This window comes from Microtus oregoni, unplaced genomic scaffold (assembly GCF_018167655.1).
Source record: "Microtus oregoni isolate MIOR12 unplaced genomic scaffold, Mior012 000004F_ref0000308, whole genome shotgun sequence".
NCBI lineage: Eukaryota > Metazoa > Chordata > Mammalia > Rodentia > Cricetidae > Microtus > Microtus oregoni.
Window position 1 is genome coordinate 44846963 of NW_024543063.1, and position 19679 is coordinate 44866641.

At 43.6% G+C, this 19679-nt stretch overlaps 1 protein-coding gene across 1 annotated transcript in view; it reads left to right on the forward strand.

Moving 5' to 3' along the window:
• The window catches only part of Cog4 (component of oligomeric golgi complex 4), a 34884-nt gene extending 15299 nt beyond the window's left edge, over positions 1–19585 (forward strand). The window contains exons 9-19 of the mRNA XM_041650365.1: positions 2181–2314; positions 6705–6823; positions 7288–7454; positions 8704–8869; positions 14192–14254; positions 15430–15546; positions 16801–16893; positions 17596–17679; positions 17854–17955; positions 18626–18754; positions 18956–19585. Coding sequence (XP_041506299.1) covers positions 2181–2314; positions 6705–6823; positions 7288–7454; positions 8704–8869; positions 14192–14254; positions 15430–15546; positions 16801–16893; positions 17596–17679; positions 17854–17955; positions 18626–18754; positions 18956–19090 — 1309 coding nt within the window. The 3' untranslated portion in view covers positions 19091–19585. The remainder of the gene's footprint in view (positions 1–2180; positions 2315–6704; positions 6824–7287; positions 7455–8703; positions 8870–14191; positions 14255–15429; positions 15547–16800; positions 16894–17595; positions 17680–17853; positions 17956–18625; positions 18755–18955) is intronic.
• The last annotated feature ends 94 nt before the right edge of the window (positions 19586–19679 follow it).

Genomic DNA, 19679 nt, shown 5'->3' on the forward strand with positions numbered 1-19679 from the left:
CCTGGTCAATAGAGTGAGTTCCAGGACAGCCAGGACTACACAGAGAAATCTTGTTGAAAAACCAAAACAAGCAAACAACCTAACCAGCATAATAATGATAGCTAATGTGTATATAATGGTCATTGTATGCTGGGCAATACTTAACAAATATTAATAATGGATAATAATGATAACTAACATGTATATAACATTCATAGTATGCTAGACAGTACCTAGCAGATATACCACTTACTTCAAGGTGTGTCAACCTCCACACTACTCGCTTTTTGGCTGGGTAGTTTCTGTGTTTTATTTTTCAGGAACTGTCCTATAAACTCTGAGATGAATAGGAGCATCCTTGTCTCTATCCACTGTAGTCCCTTGGGAGAAGCAAAAATCAGTAGTAAATCACTGATTTAATTTACAACTCTTTTCAATTGAACAGACTAAAGCCTAGAGATGCCAAATGACTTGACCAAGATAATAAAGTTAGAAAATGGCAGAGCCAGAAATAGAATCCAAGCAGTTTAGTTCTAGAATACATGCTGTTAACCACTGGGGTATATGAAGTATAAAGTACAGAGAGCATGTAATGAGATATAACCAAATGTGGTCAAGTTTCAAAAATTCTTTCTGAGGAGATGGCCGTAAGCCTGAGACTGGAAGAATGAGTCTAAGAAAGAGTGTCCCAGATAGCATAAGGAAAGTATGTGCAAAATACTGGAGAGAGCCTGAAATAAGATGATCATTAGGGGGTCATTAGAGAGTCAGGCCCAGGTCATGTATCAGTAATGGAGGACTGTGCAAACTATATGACCAGATTTGTGTTTTGTCCAGTTCTTTTCAGTGTGTGAAGGGAGTTTGTATTTATAGTGAGATCAGGTTCATCTTCTTGTTCTTGTGGATATCAGTGGTCCTAGCACAATTTATTTGAATGGGTCATTCATCCCTCCATTCAATTGTCCTAATAGTCTCAATTAAGATCACTCATGAGGCAGAGGCAGGAGGATCTCTATGAGTTTGAGACCAGCCTGGTCTGTGGCCAGCCAAGGCTACATAAAGAGATCCTGTTTTAAAAAAACAAACAAAATCAGTTGACTACCTAGACTCTCAATTTGATTCCATTTATACATGTATCTTTACACTAGCAATGCGTAGTCTTCACTAGCTTTGGGGGGAGTGTTTGTACATGTGTATACATGCGCTCAAGTGCATGTTGTGTGTTTATTTATATGTGTGAGTCCCCAGGTCAGAGGAGACTTTGGGTACCTATTCTGTCACTCTCCTCCTCTTCTCTTGTCCACCTCACTTACTAAGACCAAGTCTATCACCGGACTTGAAGCTTGCTGTTTCAGGTAGGCTGGTTGGCCTGGCTTCTTTTCTTTTTCTTTTTTTTTTTTTTATTTTTTTAAAGACTTATTAGTGTTATTTTATGTGCATTGGTGTGAAGGTGTCAGATCTTGTGGAACTGCATTTTCAGACAGGTGTGAGCTGCCATATGGATGCTGGGAATTGAACCCAGGTCCTTTGGAAGAGCAATCAGTGCTCTTAACCACTGAGCCATATGTCCAGCCCCTGGCTTCTTTTCTTTTCTTTCTTTCTTTTTCTTTTCTTTTCTTTTCTTTTTTTTTTTTAAAAAAAAATCATGGGTGCAGGGGATTCCAACTTAGGTCCTCATTTTGTACAGCAAGCACTCTTAGCCAGTGAATTCAGGAAGTTCAAGTCCTCAAATTTCATTTTCTCAGGATTGTTTTGGCTGTTCACTGAGATAGATGGTTTAATGGTGTTTCTTAAAATCTCATGGTTCAATTAAGATTAGGGAAGAATATTTTCTTTTACAGAAGCATAGGTAATTTTTATATTGGAGGTAAATGATTCAGGTACTGGCCAGTGAAAAATATGGTTGAAACTGGGTGTAGTAGCACACACCTTTAATCCCAGCACTCAGGAGGCAGAAGCAGGCAGATCTCTGTGAGTTTGAGGCAGCCAGTTCTACAGAGTTCCAGAACAACCAGAGCTTTATAGAGAGACCCTGATAAAGTAAGAAAAAAAAAAAATGTCTCTATGACAAATAAGGCAATGCAGCCACCAGGCAGAACTATCCTTATGTACCTGGGTTAGGAGGAAAGAGCCTGTGTTTACCTTGTAGCCTTCAATTTAGAGGAATAAAGCATTCTTATTCCATGTGTTCTTTATCTTAGGGAGCTGGACCCCATCCTGACTGAGGTCACTCTGATGAATGCCCGAAGTGAGCTGTACTTACGCTTCCTCAGGAAGAGGATCAGCGCAGATTTTGAGGTGGGAGACTCCACAGCTTCAGAAGATGTAAAGCAAGGTAAAAAATATTTTTCACATTGGGTGGGAGGACTGGCATAAGCTGTTGTTACTGTCTTGTCACAGCCAAGCCACAGAGCTCCTAATAAGAAAACACTGAGTTTCTGGACAAAATGACCTTTAGAGGAAATGTTCAGTGTGCCACATCTTAGAATTAGACTGGAATTTTGAGGCTTCTAAACACTTTATCTAAAGGCAAGGAAAACCAATGTCCATTCATTTCTTTTTTTTTTTTAAATATTTATTTATTTATTATGTATACAATATTCTGTCTGTGTGTATGCCTGCAGGTCACAAGAGGGCACCAGACCCCATTACAGATGGTTGTGAGCCACCATGTGGTTGCTAGGAATTGAACTCAGGACCTTTGGAAGAGGAGGCAATGCTCTTAACCTCTGAGCCATCTCTCCTGTCCAATCATTTCTTACACTTTTCTGTATACCGGGTCTCGTTTATAGTTAGACTTAATAAAAGTGTGCATGTAAATGTCTAATTAGTGCAGAAGAGCTGTTTACACTCGTGAACTTTAGAAATGACAAACGTTCTGAAACTGGATCGTAGCTATTGTACAAATATCATAAGTTGGTAAAGATCATCGGAATGTGCACATACAATGGTGAATTCTGTGGATTAGAAGTTACACCTCAGTAAGCTTATATAGGACAAACAGAATATGGAAGTACATGCCTCTAGTTCCAGCACTGAGTTATACAGCAAACCTTTCACAAAGAAAAAATAAGCTGGGCGTGGTGCACACCTTTAATCACAGTACTTTGGAGGCAGAGGCAGGCAGATATTTGAGTTTGAGGCCCTGTCTCAAAAGAGGGGTGGGAGGATCTACATAATAGAGAAAGTTTTCCACCCTATCCCAGTCTTCCAGTTCTACCACTCATAATTTTTGAAGAGAAAGATGGCACTGAAAAAAAACAAGGGGTGCTGGAAAGATTGCTCAGTGGTTAAGAGCAATGGTTGCTCTTCCAGAGAACACGAGTTCAGTTCCCAGCACCCACATGGAAGCTCACAACTGCCTTCAACTCTAGTTCCAGGGGATCCAGCACCCTTTTCTGGTGTCTGTGAGCACCAGGCATATACATTGTACGCAGACACACATGTAGGTAAACACTTAAACACATAAAATAAAACAAAAAAATTTAAAGACCATTTCTGGTCCAATAAATAAAAATTTTAAAAAAGATGGTTCACTGTCCAGCTTCATTTGCATATAAACTTTTCTTGGGTTTTGTTTTGTTTTGGGGGTTTTTTTGTTTGTTTGTTTTTTGAGGCGGTTTCTTTGTGTAGCCTTGGCTATCCTAGAACTAGCTCTGTAGATAAGGCTAGCCTTGAACTCACAAAGATCTGCCTGCCTCTGCCTCCCAAGTGCTATAATTAAAGGTGTGTACCACCACCACCTGGCTGGTTTTCTTGTTTTGTGATTTTTGGGTTTGTTTGTTTATTTTTTGGTTTTTTGAGGCAGGGTTTCTCTGTAACTTTGGAGGCTGTCCTGGAACCCACTTTGTAAACCAGGCTGGCCTTGAACTCACAGAGATCCACCTGTCTCTGTCTCCCGGGTATCTTATTATTGTTGATCTGAAGTGTATCTCATGTTACCCAGGCTGATCTCAAGAAACCATCTTACCCCAACTTCCCAGTAGATTTCCTACAGGCCTGTGTGTGTACATGCCAGGTATAGTGATCCATACCTCTGTAGACCTAGCGACTCATAATGCTGAGGTAGGAGAGTTCCTTGAGCCCACAGTGAAACCTGATCCTCGTAATGGAAACCCTGCTCAGAAAAAAAAAGTAGTGAATTCCTGTTGAGTATCTGCAGGTCCCCTACTGGCAACCCTGGAGACTCATGTAGTATCTGACATTCTTTGTGATTTATGCCAATAAAACATGGCAGGGGTGTTATTTAATCTCTTTAAAGGGAATTATGTATTTATTTGGAGTCAGGTACTTATCAATGTCAATAACAACCATCACTATTCAGATCTATGTTGTACAGCATAGCAGTCTCCAGGTGCATGTGAGTAACTATAAAAGTTTACCTAATCCTATTTTAAAGATGTATTTATTCATGTATTTTATGTGTATGAGTGCTCTCTCTTCATGCAAACCAGAAGATGGAATCAGATCCCATTACAGATATTTGTGAGCCACCATGTGGTTACTGAGAATTGAACTCAGGACCTCTGGAAGAACAGTCAAGGGCTCTTAACTGCTGTGCCATCTCTCCAGCCCCTGAAATTAAAATTTAATTTAAGTCAGGCATGTTGGTGTACACCTTTAATCCCAACACTTGGAGGCAAAGGCAAGTGACTCTCTGAGTTTGAAGCCAGCTTGGTCTACAAAAGAGTTCCAGGACATCCAGGTCTACACAGGGAAACCTTGTCTAAAAAAAAAAAAATAAGTTAAAATTGTAAAGTTCAAATTAAAATTCAAAATAAATTTAAAATTTAAATCTCAGTTCTTAGCCACATTTGAAGTCTCAAGAGTGGCCATAAACCTGGGCATAGTGGCACATCCTGGTAATGCTAGTATTTGGCTGACCTAGACCAGCAAGTCATTCTTTAGTGACAGAGTCCTGAGAAGATCCAGGGGATTGGAGATAAAGAAGATAGAACAGGTGGGAGACCTTGCATAAAATAATCTTATGCTAAGCAAATTTATTAAGAAGTACCGTGTCTTTTGTACTATTCCAGGAGAGAATGGGAGAAAGTCAGCGGAAAGCTAATCAAAAAGTGTTGCACTAGGGGAGGGAACATAGGAGTATCTCAAGGACATTACAGACCAAGCACACAGCGGCCTTAGAACTGATAGCTATAGCCCGGTAAAATAGGAAGAGTTGAGTTCTCAGGATCCAAAGCCACAGCTCCCCCAAGGCCCAGGCCCTAGTCCATTACCGGCTCTACCAACCATATTCCAGGCTTCAAACATCAGGGCCTCAGGAGATATCTCCCAAGGCCCTGGCTTCAGGCTATTACTGGCTCTGCTAAGCATGTTGCCAGTTTTAGAGAATGAACTATGTTCCTTCTCCACACTTTAGAGCCTCGGAGAAAGCTTTGGATTAACCCAGCCCTCAAACACTTGGCTAAGACACAAGTACCACCACAAGTTTGAGTCTCCCTAAGGTTATATAGCAAGATTTCATTAAAGGGGTATGAGGATGGGGTGTCCTATCTTGACTTTCTTTCCACATGTATGTATGTTCACATGTCTATGAGTGCATGTAGAGGGTGCACATGCATGTGTGTGAAGGCCCAAAGTTCATATTGAGTATCTTCAGTTGCTCTCTACCTTACATATTAAAGTAGTGTCTCTTGCTGAGCCCTACTTTGGCTAGCCAGTTTACTCTATGATTTCTGTCTCCCAGGATGGGATTACAAGCTGGCTGCCAACTCCCTGACTTGGTTTTGGTTTTGGTTTTGGTTTGAGACTGGTCTCACTATGTAACCCTAGTTGGGCTAGAACTCACTATGTAGACCAGGTGAGCCTGGAATTTACAGAGATCTCCCTACTTTTGACCTCCCGAGTGCTGGAATTGAATGTATGTGCCATCATGTATGATGCTTTCCCCTAATTTTAACATGGATTATCCGAATTCTGGCTCTATACTTGTACGGCAAGCTCTTTACCCACTGGGCCATTTCCCCAGCCATGCCATAGCTTTTGACTACTATATTGGACAACATAATTATAAAACATGTCCTGCCTGGTGGTGGTGGCACACCCCTTTAGTCCCAGCAGAGAGACAGAGACAGGTGGATCTCTGTGAGTTCAAGGCCAGCCTGGTCTCCAAGAATTAGTTCCAGGACAACTAGATCTACTACACAGAGAAACCCTGTCTCAAAAAACAAAAAAACCATGTCCTGGGCTGGCAAAATGGCTCAGACCGTGAGAGTGCTTGCTATACAAGCCTCATGACCTGAGTTCAGTCCCTAGAACCTATGGTAGAAAGAAAGAACTGTCTCCCTAAAAGTGGTCCTCTGACCTCCACAAGAGCACTATGGCATGCATGGGCCACACTCTCACACATTATTCACACACAACAAACACAGTAACAATAAATATATTTTAAAATTCCTACCATCACAGATATACCTACTGAACAGCTAGACAGTGCTGATATAGAGGAGAATGTGCTTTATATCTAATATATATTGGTCTTTGCCCTGGAAGCGTGCATCTTTTGTCTTCTGTGCAATCTTGGAGAACTGTTGAAAAGGAATTAAATTATTTGTACAAAATTGTTTACTCTGAGAGAAGTGACTTTATTCATGGAAAATACGAACCTGTTTGGAACAAAAACCAGAAGAGAACTTGAAAAATGAAAAACATTGCTGTTTCCCTTGGGGGGAAAAGTGAATATTCCTTTCTTGGCTGTCCCCTAGAGCACCAGAAGTGCCTGGACAAACTCCTCAATAACTGCCTATTGAGCTGTACCATGCAGGAGCTAATTGGCTTCTATATTACCATGGAGGAGTACTTCATGAGGGAGACTGTCAATAAGGTAGGACACTAGGATACATCTCTTGCAAGTGAAGCTTCCTGTCCAAGAAGCCAGGCTGAATGAAATGGCTGAGACCTGTCATATTTCTTGGTCCTGCTTTGAGAGTACTTTCCAATGCATACTGGGTAGCACTGCTGTGTGTAAAAGGACATCTCCGGAGTTGTCATACTCTTCATGTCCAGCTGGGTCTTTCCCAAATGTTACAAGAGAACAGCTCAGCTCCCTATAGAGCCTGTTCCCTGCCTCCCTGCAGGTATACTGACATCCCAGATATTGGATATCACCAAGGCAGAGGCCCCAAATACTCAGTTTTCTAATATAGTGATCATTAGGAAGTAAGGTGGTTTTATGTTGTTTTGTTAAGGTATAGAAAAGGGTGCAGAAGCTGGGTTGGTATAAACAGAACGAAACTATCTAGAACATTCAGAACTGGGATACTCACTGAGGGCTTTGCCTTTTGTTAGGCTGTGGCTCTGGATACCTATGAAAAGGGTCAGCTGACATCCAGCATGGTGGATGATGTCTTCTACATTGTTAAAAAGTGCATTGGGCGAGCACTGTCCAGCTCTAACATCGACTGTCTCTGTGCCATGATCAACCTTGCCACCAGAGAGCTGGAAGCTGACTTCAGGTACTGTTGACTCCCTTTCTGCTTTTGAGGCATTAAAAATTCTAGGTGTATCTTGATTCCTCGGTCAGACCTGTTTCTTTTTGGGTCAAATTCAGTCCCAAACAAGATTAAGTTAGCTGGACATGATGGCACACGCCTTTAATCCCAGCACTTGGGAGGCAGAGGCAGGTGGAACTCTGAGTTTGAGGCCAGCCTGGTCTACAGAACAAGTTCCAGGATAGCCAGGACTCAGAGAAACTCTGCCTCGAAAAAACAAAGAAACAAAAACTTTGAAGCTACTGTTCCTAATATAATATCCGTAGCTTGGAGCAACTGTCCATCAGTCTTAAGTACCTAACTACTTTACTTAACCCAATCACTAAAGTATGTTGAACGTGTCATTACCCTCAGACCCAAAAGAAAAGCATGTGGTTTAGATAAAAACAGTAGTTTTAAAGACATATTTTCCATCTCTACAAGCCAAGGACTATACTGATAGCCCCCGCCCTCTTACTGTTTTTTGTTTTTTTTTTTCAGGCTATTCTGGAACTTGGCTCTGTAGTCCGTGCTGGCCTCAAACTCAGAGACCCACCTGCCTCTGCCTCCTGTGTGCTGAGATTAAAAGTGTGTGCCACCGTGCTCAGTTCAGCTCCCCCAATATTTAATTGTATAGAAACATTGATGTAGGGCAGATGAGATGGCTCAGCAGGTAAAGATACTTGCTGCTAAATCTGATGACCTAAATTTACTCTCTAGAGCCCACCCACATAGGGGAAGGTAAGCCAACTCTTGCAAGTCGTTCCCTCCCTCATCTACACAAATTTGCTGTAGCATGTGTCCCCTCACACAAAGTAAAGAAACTGATATGGGAACTGTGCTTTCAGTTTTGTAGATGTGGGACTGGGGCTTAGAGAGATTGTATCCTTTGTCATGGGCCATTTACCTCTGAAGTAGAACAGAAAATCCAGTATTGACTTGACTCAAAGTGTCTTCTTCAGCTCCAACGTGGCACTGCTTTTCACTGAGCTCTACTGTCCCCTCTTGGATGATGCTCAGTGGTAATAATTGAAAGCCTGATGAAGAAGCAGACATTAGCTAGAACCACAGTAACCCTGTCAGAACCATCACAGACAGTGTGGTTGCTGAAGAAGAGTGGGGTCCACCCCAAAAGAGCAGCTGGTACAGAGAGTCCGGGTAGTGGGTGCTCTGTTTTTGCTGTCCTGTCAGCCAGGTTGAACACTAACTCAGCACATGCTCTTCTGCCCCGCAGGGATGTTCTGTGTAATAAGCTACGGATGGGCTTCCCAGCCACCACCTTTCAAGACATCCAGCGTGGGGTGACAAGTGCTGTGAACATCATGCACAGCAGCCTCCAGCAGGGCAAGTTTGACACAAAAGGCATTGAGAGCACTGATGAAGCCAAGCTGTCCTTCCTGGTAGGTGGCCCTCAGGCTCACAGCTGGATCAGTTTTTTGGTTTTTTTTTTTTTTTTAGGGTTTTTATTGTTTCGAAACAGGTTTAATAGCCAAGGCTGGTCTCAGACTTGCTACGTAATGAAAGATGACCTTTGACTTCAATCTTCCTGCTTCTGCCTTTGGAGTGCTGGGAGTATAGGTGTGTGTCCTATTTTAGCAGTACTAGGCATGGCGTTCTCCACCAACTGAGCCACACTCCCAGCTCCCTTGAGAGGTTAGACTGCGACCTCTTAGCCAGATTATAAAAAGCCTCAGGGTGAAGAGTTTTCCTCTAGAACTTAATAGAAAAGGAAAATAGCTTTAAGGAACGTTCCTCTAAGTTCTTAAACCATTTCCTACCCAGGAACCTGCTCTGAGCAAACCTGAGGCATAATGTTTTTTGTTTGTTTATTTTTTCTTTTCTTTTCTTTTTTGCCAAAAGCCTGGGTTCCTTACTTCTCCTCAGTGTTCTTCCCAAGACTCCTCTGCCAAGCTGTTGAGGGGCTCTACAGTGTATGCATCCACCACAAAACCAACTCTAACGTCTATGTCAGGCTTCTATATGCTTTTCTGAGAAGCCACAGTCTTGATGGATACCAGTCCTTTATGCCTCCCAATGCTGCTTTTCTAGTAACTTCCTTTTTGGAACATGCATGTAATCTCAGCACTTGGGAAGCTGAGAAAGGTAGATAATGAATTCAGGGTTATCCTGGACTACTATCAAGATGTTTCGAGGAGGACAGAAGGCATTTAGCCACACAAGCGAGAGATGTGATGAAGTCGTGAGTCTTCCCATCGTATGGTAACAGGGACAGAGAAGCCCGAAAGGATGAAAGTGTCTGTACAGGGTAGCAGCCAGTTTGTAACATACCGAAGAACACAAAAAGAATCTGAGGTTCATAATCAGGTCTCTCTGGCACATGCTGACTTGACATGAATGGGAATAGCACTGTTATAGGTCCTTTGTGTCCTGTTTTCCATATCACTAGACTTGAGTTTGGTGCCTGAGGCCTAGAGGCTGAAGGAAACTTCCAAAGCTGAACTTTTAGTCAACAGTCCACAGATAGATTGTATGCAAAAAAATGTGTCCATGCAGTTCTTAGTGCTCTGCTTCTATCAGATTCATGTTCTTGGTCTCAGAGACATTGCCTAAAACTTGCTACCTTACGCTGCACAGGTAAATCACACTAACTAGTTACCAGACAGATCCAACATGGTTATTTAAGATGCCTTGTCCTTTTTCTGACATTGAAAATTTTTCCCTTGAGATAACTGTAGTGGTTCACACCTTTAATCCCAGCACTCAGGATATCACAGGTGTTCTCCAAAAGGAGGATCAACGTAGGCTGGTAGTGTACATTTATAATCCCAGCACCTGGAAGGTGGAGGCAGGAGAATGAGTTGAAAGACAGCCCTATTTATTGAGAAAGTTCAAAGTCAACCTGGTATACATGAAACTATCTTCAGTTTTTCAAGACAGGGTTTCTCTGTATAGCCTTGGCCATCCTGGAACTAGCTCTGTAGACCAGGCTGGCCTCAAGCTCACAGAGATTTGCCTGTCTCTGCTTCCCAAACTCTGGGATTAAAGGAGCACAGTGGCGCCGACCTTTAATACCATACCGGTCTGTAAGCTCAAGGCCAGCTTGGTCTACACAGAGATTCTAGGCCAGGCACAGCTACATAGTGAAACCCTATCTCAAACAAGCAAGAATTCTTGGGACCCATGTAGAGGTGGAGGGAGGGAAGCTTCCATGGTTGTCCTCTGACCGCAATATTTATGCTGTGCCACATGCACCGCACCGTGCACACATCATACACAAACAAATAATTTTGTTTTTCGAGATAGGGTTTCTCTGTGTAGTTTTGGTGCCTCTTCTGGAACTAGCTCTTGTAGATCAGGCTGGCCTTGAACTCACAGAGATCCCCACCTGCCTCTGCCTCCTGTGCTGGGATTAAAAAGGCATGAGCTACCACTGCCTAGCAAATAATAATAATTTTTAGTTAACAAAAAGAGCTCTAAGAAATGTTTACTTATGAAATGTATTACTTTTTGAGAATTTTACCAAAAATGCCCAGCAAACACCCTCATACTATGATGTTTGTTTGTATTCTATTTCTTTTGCTCCCCATCCCATAGAACTTATATTCATTTTTCATTTTTCATTTCCAGGCTCAGAAGCATTCACTGGCTTCTTGGGACCTACCACACCAAAGATACATGTCTTTGAGCAGGCATCTTTATTTTATTTGGTTTTTGTTTGCTTGTTTTTGTTTCTTCAGTGTTAGAAATCGAACCTAAGACTTCACACATGCCAGGCAAGCACACTGACCACTAAAATATGTCTCCCAATGCTTGTTTTGAGCCAAAGTCTCACCAACTTGGGCGGTGGCAGCACATGCCTTTAATCCCAGTACTTTTGAGGCCAGCCTGGCCTATGAAGTGAGTTCCAGAATAGCCAGAGCTGTTACACAGAGAAACCCTGTCTCAAAAATAAAAAAGTCTCACCAACTTACTCAGGCCTGCCTAGTTGTTCTGTAGCCCAGGTGACCTTGAATGTACACCTGTCCTTCCCCAGCCTTTGAACCGCTGGATTACTGGCACAGGCCTCAAGCCTAGTTGATCTTTTGTTTCAGGCCTCCTAAACCTCACCCGTCTACCTTTCTTTTTTTTTTTTTTTTTTAATTTTATTTATTATGTATACAATATTCTGTCTGTGTGTATGCCTGCAGGCCACAAGAGGGCACCAGACCTCATTACAGACGGTTGTGAGCCACCATGTGGTTGCTGGGAATTGAACTCAGGACCTTTGGAAGAGCAGGCAATGCTCTTAACCTCTGAGCCATCTCTCCAGCCCCCGTCTACCTTTCTAATACTTCCCCACCACTTGACTTCTGTCCCCAGGGCTAGCCAGCGAGCGCCTTCACTCCGCTTCACTGCTCAGTGAAAATTTCCCATTTAGACAGTTTCATTGTTAGAAGCCCCACGTAATAAGGCAAAAAGAAAGGTGGTGCTAAATGCTTGGTGACAGATTTCTGGTTTTCCCAGTTCCAAACACTTAAAATGTCATTACTTCCACCACAAAGCCTGTCTTGACGTTTTCTTTGTGAACTTAGCCGTTAACGGCTGAACCATTTCTCCCCCCACAAAGCCTATTTTGTATGACACTTTGATTCATTTGGCTGTCAAAATGAATTCCCCAACTCTCCTGACATCCCATTTGCCTTAAGCAGGGATAAACCCAGTGAATCCATGTTTACAAAGATTGTTAGTCCAAGGGAAACTCTGAAAGTCAATACCATTTGAACCCAATTCCATTTTCTCTTGACAGTTATTCTTGGTGCCCTTAAAAGCCTGGGAAACACTGGGTTATGACCTTTATCCTTCAGCTGTCATAACAGGACAGTTTCTCTGGAAACAGTGTTAGCAGGCCTGTGCTATGGCCTCATTTCCCTTACCCATTCCTGTTTGGAGGGCCTAAGCTGCAGTGTCGTTCTCCAATACTGACTGCATGGTGCCATCAAGAGCACTCAAAGACAGCAGACTTCCAGTTCAAACCCCTCTGTATCTGTGATTTTCCTTTACCCTAAAACCTATAAATTCCTCAGTCATGGCTCCTTCCTGCCCTGTCCTCCTCCTTTGCCACCCACTGACCAGCCAGAGGCCATGAGAGTCCCCCAAATATTTTAATCCTACAACCCATAGTCTATACCGTATTCCCAGACCACAACTGTGTTTTTATGGCATTTACCTGCTCTAAAACATCCTGCCAGAAGCTGGACATGGTGACATACATCTGTAAACTCAGGAAGTAGAGGCAGAATCCAGAGTTCAAGGCTAGCTTCATCAACATAGCAAGTTTGAGGACAGGGTAGACTACATGAGACCCTCTTAAAATCGGGGTGGCAGTGCTGGTGAAATAGCCTATTAGTTAAGAGCATTTGCTGAGTATTTTATTTTTAACTTTTATTTATTTATTTTTGTTTATGTATATGAGTGTTTTGCCTGTGTGTATGTGTGTGTGTGGTTGCTCTTTCTACACCTCATCTCAGGAACAGGTAAATCAGGAAAAGAAGGAGTCCTTAGCCCATACTAGGGATTCATGTGTTCTAATCCCAGCTCTCTTGTTGAGGGCTTTCCATCTTGAATTTCTGCCTCCATCCCTGTTTTATTTTTATCATAGTGTTTATCACTATCTGAATTTACATACATATCGGGTTGGGAGGCTGAACCAGGGCTGGGTGCTAGGATTCAGTCCAGGGTTTTGTCCTTGCTAAGCACAGTCTTACTGTTGGTTGTTTTACTCTTTGGCTCTTTTGGGGGGCCCACCCAGCTCCCATATAAATCACACATGGAGGCTTATTCCTAGTTAGGAATGCTCAGCCTCAGTTTGCCTTATATCTAACTTATTTATTTATTTCTCTTCCTATTTAGACTTTCTGCCTACCAGCCCCACCTATCCTTGCTCCTGCCTCGCTATTGGCTGTTCAGTGCTTTCTTAGACCATCAGGTGTTTTAGACAGGCAGAGAATCACAGCTTCACAGAGTTAAACAAATGCAGCATAAACAAAAGCAACACATCTTTACATATTAAACAAATGTTCCACAGCATAAACAAAGTAACACACCTTAAAATACTGTTTCTGGCCGGATGGGTAGTGGTACACACCTTTAATCCCAGCACTCAGGAGGGGGCAGATCTCTGTGAGTTCAAGGCCAGTCTGGTCTACAAAGCTAGTTCCAGGACTGGCTCCAAAGCAACAGAGAAACCCTGCCTCAAAAAACCAAAAACCAATCAAACAAACAAACAAAATACTATTTTCCAACACATTTTATCACTGAAGTATACTGCCTGCTGTAGGGGGGTGTATTTTGTCTGTTTTTTCAGGTTTTTTTCCTAGTATCTAGGACAGTGCCTGGTCTATCACAAGTACTCATTATATGTTTGCATTCTTTACCAAACATGGTCATCTTGAGCCCAGGACTTAACACATACCTCTTTGTCTGAATTAAGTAATCTGTAAATAATATGGAGCCAGATGTGTTACTTCTGCAGTCAGTATGGTTTTGCTGCTTTGGTATTGGGAACATGAGAAAGCATGAGCCTGGCTCACCATTCTGTCTGGGCCAAGATCTGTTTATCCTGCCTAATAACAGTGGTGCTGGCTTTCCTTAGCTGGGTCTAAACTCAAGCTGGAACTTCTCTGAGCCACAAGAAATGTAGCTGTCAGCCATTTTGGATATTGTCGGAGTTGACTGCAAACCCAACGATCAGGAAATAATGTTCCTTTCTCATCGTCTTCCAGGTGACTCTGAATAATGTGGAAGTCTGCAGTGAAAATATCTCAACTCTGAAGAAGACTCTGGAGGTACAAGTGAAATTGTCTATCAGCTTTTAGTAGATAGAGCCACACTTGGTAGAGAAAAGACACTGAACACCTGTCCTCAGGTGACTGAGCATTGGCTGACACAGAGCCCCATTTGTAGGATTCCAGCAGTGATTGGCAGTTTAGTAAGAGTTCTATGGACCTACTGGGGATGATAACCATAACCAAGTCCTTCCATTCTAGCCTCATTTCTCTGTTCTATACAGTGAGGTACAGATTTCCATCCTGCTCTGGTTTGTTGAGTGCTCTCATGAAATAGAGTTGAGCATGCTTCATAAAAATACTTAAAAGCTGTTTTAGGGGCTAGAAAGCTACCTGAGCAGTTAAGAACACTTACTGTTCTTCCAGAGAACCCAAGTTTTTGAGACAGGGTCTCACTGGTAGCCCTGGCTGGCCTGAAATTCACCAAGATCCTCCTGCCTCTGCCTCGTGAGTGCTGGAATTAAAGGTGTGCATCTGTTCCCTTTTATAGAGAGGGGAATTGAAGCTTCACAACTAAATTGTTTGCCTAAATTATTTAGGAAATACATGACTGAACCAAAACTTAAACTTAGAAAAGTTAGCCTTAAATGTTTTTGTTGTTGTTGTTTCCCTGTGTAGCCCTGGCTGTCCTGGAACTCACTTCGTAAACTAGGCTGGCCTTGAACTCACAAAGATGTGCCTCCCTCTGCCTCTCCAGTGCCAGGACCTAACTGTGTATACTACCACCTGGCATTTTTTTCTTTTTTTTTTTTAAGGCTCATTTATTTTTACGTGCATTGACATTTTGCCTGTATGTATGTCTGTGTGAGGGTGCCTGATCTCCTGGAACTGGAGTTACAGATAGATGTGAGCTGCCATGTGGTTGCTAGGAATTGAACCCAGGTCCTCTGGAAGAGCAGCCATTGCTCTACACCACTAGGCCATCTCTCCAGCCCTGTTAGCCTTAAGTGTGTGTGTGTGTAAACTTCTACCATTTCTGTTTCTGGTCTCTTCCCCAACACTGGTACCCCCACATTAGAAGAAGAGGGGGGGTGAAAGCAGAAAGCCACCATTACAGAACCTTCTCAGAGAAGTCTAGTAAAGGATAGGTGGCTACCTGTGTATGACCCTCTCTGCCCTGCTTACATTCCAATGGCGTAGGCACAGTCAATTTCTAAAGCTTTATTTTCCCCTAGAGTGACTGCACCAAGCTGTTCAGTCAGGGCATTGGAGGGGAACAGGCCCAGGCCAAGTTTGACAGCTGCCTTTCTGACTTAGCTGCGGTGTCCAACAAATTTCGAGACCTCTTACAGGTAAGACCTCATGCTGCTATCATGATGCTCTGAGAAGACTGTTAGCTGGCTTACTATAGGCTCCACTGTGCGCACGGATACAGGGATGTGGGAAAGAGGGCAAGGATGAAACATGCCAGTCACTGAAGGCATGCAAACCCCTTGAGACTAAAGGCCCCACAGTTTTTCTTTTAGCTTGTATCACATGAACAAGCTCATGTCCTTTAGAATTTCTGCTTGGTGGGCTGGAGAGATGGCTCAGCGGTTAAGAGCATTGCCTGCTCTTCCAAAGGTCCTGAGTTCAATTCCCAGCAGCCACATGGTGGCTCACAACCATCTGTAATGGGGTCTGGTGCCCTCTTCTGGCCTGCAGGCATACACACAGACAGAATATTGTATACATAATAAATAAATATTTAAAAAAAAAAAAAAGAATTTCTGCTTGGTGATCCCAAAATGACAAGATCCCTCAGAAAGATATGCAGAGGAATTGAACCACACGGTTCAGTGATGCTTGACCTTAGCCACAGGCACTTGACCACAACCACTAGGCATTATGAAATCACTGTAGCATGCTTTCTTTCTTTTCTTTTTTGTTTTTTGTTGTTTTGTTTTGTTTTGTTTTTTGAGACAGGGTTTCTCTGTGTAGCTTTGGAGCCTGTCCTGGAACTCACTCTGTAGACCGGTCTGGCCTTGAACTCACAGAGATCCACCTGCCTCTGCTTTCCAAGTGCTGGGATTAAAGGCATGCACCACCACTGCCCAGTTTGTAGTGCAATTTCTAATCGGTCTTAATAAAACCCGGAATCAGATATTAAGGAGTGAAAGCTGAAAGATCAGAGAAGCAGAGCAGCCAGCCACTAGTTCTTACCTCTACAAAATCCTCAGACTAAATGGGGTAGCCTGTCTCTGCAAGTCCTCAGACTGAATTCTGAACTCTTCCTGCCTTATATTTCTCTCTCTGCCCCTCCATATCATTTCCTGTCTTCACTTTCCCAGTGCTGTGATTAAAGGTGTGAGCCACCACTGCTTGGCTCTGTTTCTCTTTTAGACTAATTCAATCTAAAGTGGCCCAGGGTAGCTTTGAATTCACAGACATCAGTCTGCCTCTGTCTCTCTAGTACCACCACTGCCTGGCCTCTATGGCTAACTTTATCATGACCTCCACTAGGATTCTTGAAGCGCCTGCTCAGCTGCAGGAGTCATGAGAGGGGTAGAAGAAAAGGTAAGAGGTGGGGCATATGTCTGATGTGTCTCTGTCCTGTCTTGGTGCAGGAAGGGCTGGCGGAGCTCAACAGTTCAGCAGTCAAGCCGCAAGTGCAACCTTGGATCAACACTTTTCTCTCAGTCTCCCACAACATCGAGGAGGTCAGTCTGACACAACAGTCAGTCATCAAAGGCAGTAAATCATCTGAACAGACTAGACCTAACGTCAGCTCACCTCCACCTCCATCAAAGACTGGATTCCTCCCAGGAAACAGTTTGTTCCTGCTGTCAGCATGGCTCAGAGAAATATGTGAAGGGATCTTGTCTTCAAGTGACTCATCTTTACTGAGGCACAGCACATTTTGCCCCATCTGTCATCTGTCATAGACCTAGGAGCCATTTTTTGTTTTGAGAGTCTCACTGTGTAACCATCTAAGAGCTTTATTCTCCTGGCCTAGCCTCTCCCTCGTAAATGGAGCACTGCTGCAGCCCAGAGCTGTTAGCTGGATATAGGAGCATTGCTGCTCAGCCTTGGACTCAAGCTGCTTTTCTGGGTTTGGTTAGGGGATTTGTTTGTTTGGGTTTGTGTTTTTAACAGGAAATGATTTTATTTATTTTTATTTTATCAGGCAAGGGTCTCATTTCATTGTATAACTGAGGCTGTTATCAAACTTAAGGCAATCCTGCCTTGGTCTCTGAAATTATAGATGTAAAATATCATGCTCATTCAGGCTGATTTTATAGTCAGAAGCTACAGGAAAAAAGAACTTATTTCATCTACTTAAAAGGGCAGAGGAGGGATGAAGGTGAGTAGTAATTCTTAGATAGAGGCCCTTTGCAACCCCTACTTGCTTCTGATCATAGGAAGAATTCAATGACTATGAGGCCAATGACCCTTGGGTACAGCAGTTCATCCTCAACCTGGAACAGCAGATGGCAGAATTCAAGGTAATTACCCCTTCTGCCCTCACTGGCATCCTTTTGCCTACCGCTCTTGCTGTAGAGTTCAAAGGCTCACTGAGTCATCTGTGGGGACGACTCTTCATGTAACTGTCTCACTGGAAGACTCCAGTGTAAAGGCAGAGGGACTGGATGAACTCTACTGATACAAGCTTTGTGCAGGCCAGCCTGTCTCCAGTCATCTATGACAGCCTGACGGGCCTCATGACCAGCCTTGTTGCTGTTGAACTAGAGAAAGTGGTTCTGAAGTCCACCTTCAATAGGGTAAGTTCAAAGGAATATGGGCCCACAGCTCTCCCCTATTCCATCCCAGAATTTATGTCCTCTCTGCCACCAGCACCGCCTGCTTAGCTAGACCCAGCTAAGCTTCTTTTTTTTGTTTTTTTGTTTTTTTTTTTTGTTTTTTTTTTAAATATTTATTTATTTATTATGTATACAGCATTCCTTCCATGTATGTCTGCAGGCAGAAGAGGGCACCAGACCCCATTACAGATGGTTGTGAGCCACCATGTGGTTGCTGGGAATTGAACTCAGGACCTTTGGAAGAACAGTCAGTGCTCTTAACCTCTGAGCCATCTCTCCAGCCCCCTCTGTCTGGCTTCTGAGGCACTAGAACAGACTGGAGTCACAGGCCTAGTGGTGGTCTTGTCTGCTAGTTTTTTTTTTTTTTAATCTATCTATCTATCTATCTATCTATCTATCTATCGTGGGGAGCACATGCTACAGTGTACATGTGGACAACTTTGCAGTCATCCTGGTTCTCCATGTGGGTTCTAGGAATCAAACTCACATCATGAATTGGTGGCAAGCACCCCTACCTGCTGAGCCATATCTTCAGCCTTTGCTCCCAGTTCTGAGGACCACTGGATTCTAGTTGTTTCATCATAGGGCCAGGCCTTAAACATAGACAAGGTTTGTGTTCATTCTCCGGTAGCTAGGCGGTCTGCAGTTTGACAAGGAACTGAGGTCACTCATTGCCTACCTTACCACGGTGACAACCTGGACCATCCGAGACAAGTTCGCCCGGCTCTCCCAGATGGCTACAATCCTCAATCTAGAGCGGGTATGTGACTCCCTCAACCTAGCCCAGATTAGTGTCTGGGAAGAGTTCTTAGCCAAATTTGGAACCCTGCCACTCCCTCATTTGCAAGTAGTACAGTTCTACAAGGCACCCTCCTGTGTGTCCCTGACTTGTCTTAGTAAAGCCCAGGAGCTTCCCTCAGAATAGACTCACCCCTGCTGACCAGTTAATTCTTCCCCACAGGTGACTGAGATACTAGATTACTGGGGTGCCAACTCGGGTCCTTTGACATGGCGCCTCACCCCTGCTGAAGTGCGACAGGTGCTGGCTCTGCGCATAGACTTCCGCAATGAGGACATCAAGAGGCTGCGCCTGTAGCTGCCATGTGGCCCACCAGACATCAGGACCTATTTTCTAAGTAGCTACAGCCAAAGAGCCATGCAAAGCTATCTGGCTTGGGTAAGCCAGGGGCCCAGACTACACCACTGCTCAACAACCAGAAAGCAAGGACTGGACCCACTCCCAACTGAGTCTGGAGGCAATGAGAGGGGTGCTTTAGAACAGCCTTTCTCAACTGAGAGAGGTGGGAGGCCAAGCAGGCAGCATATGGCCCCGCCAGCCTTCCCATGAGTGGTCCTTCTCTCACCCTCACACTACAGCAATGATCCTGACAGCATGAGAGCCTGGAGGCACCTGGGGATCTAAAGGCATGGCTATTTCACAAATAAACATCAGAATAAAGACACTTCTTGGAGACTTGCCATTGGTTGTTGGGTTTAGGAAGGGCTAGCTGCTTGGGCAAGACCATTCCACTAGTAGCTCTAAAACCTAAAGGCAAATGCATGAGATCTCAGCTTCCCATAGCCAGTCACGGGACAGTGAGAACCTTCATCCAGTCCTGGACTTCAACCCTTTCTTGTGCTATCAGCACCAGGAGCTGGATCAATTCAGGGGCAGCGCCCCACAG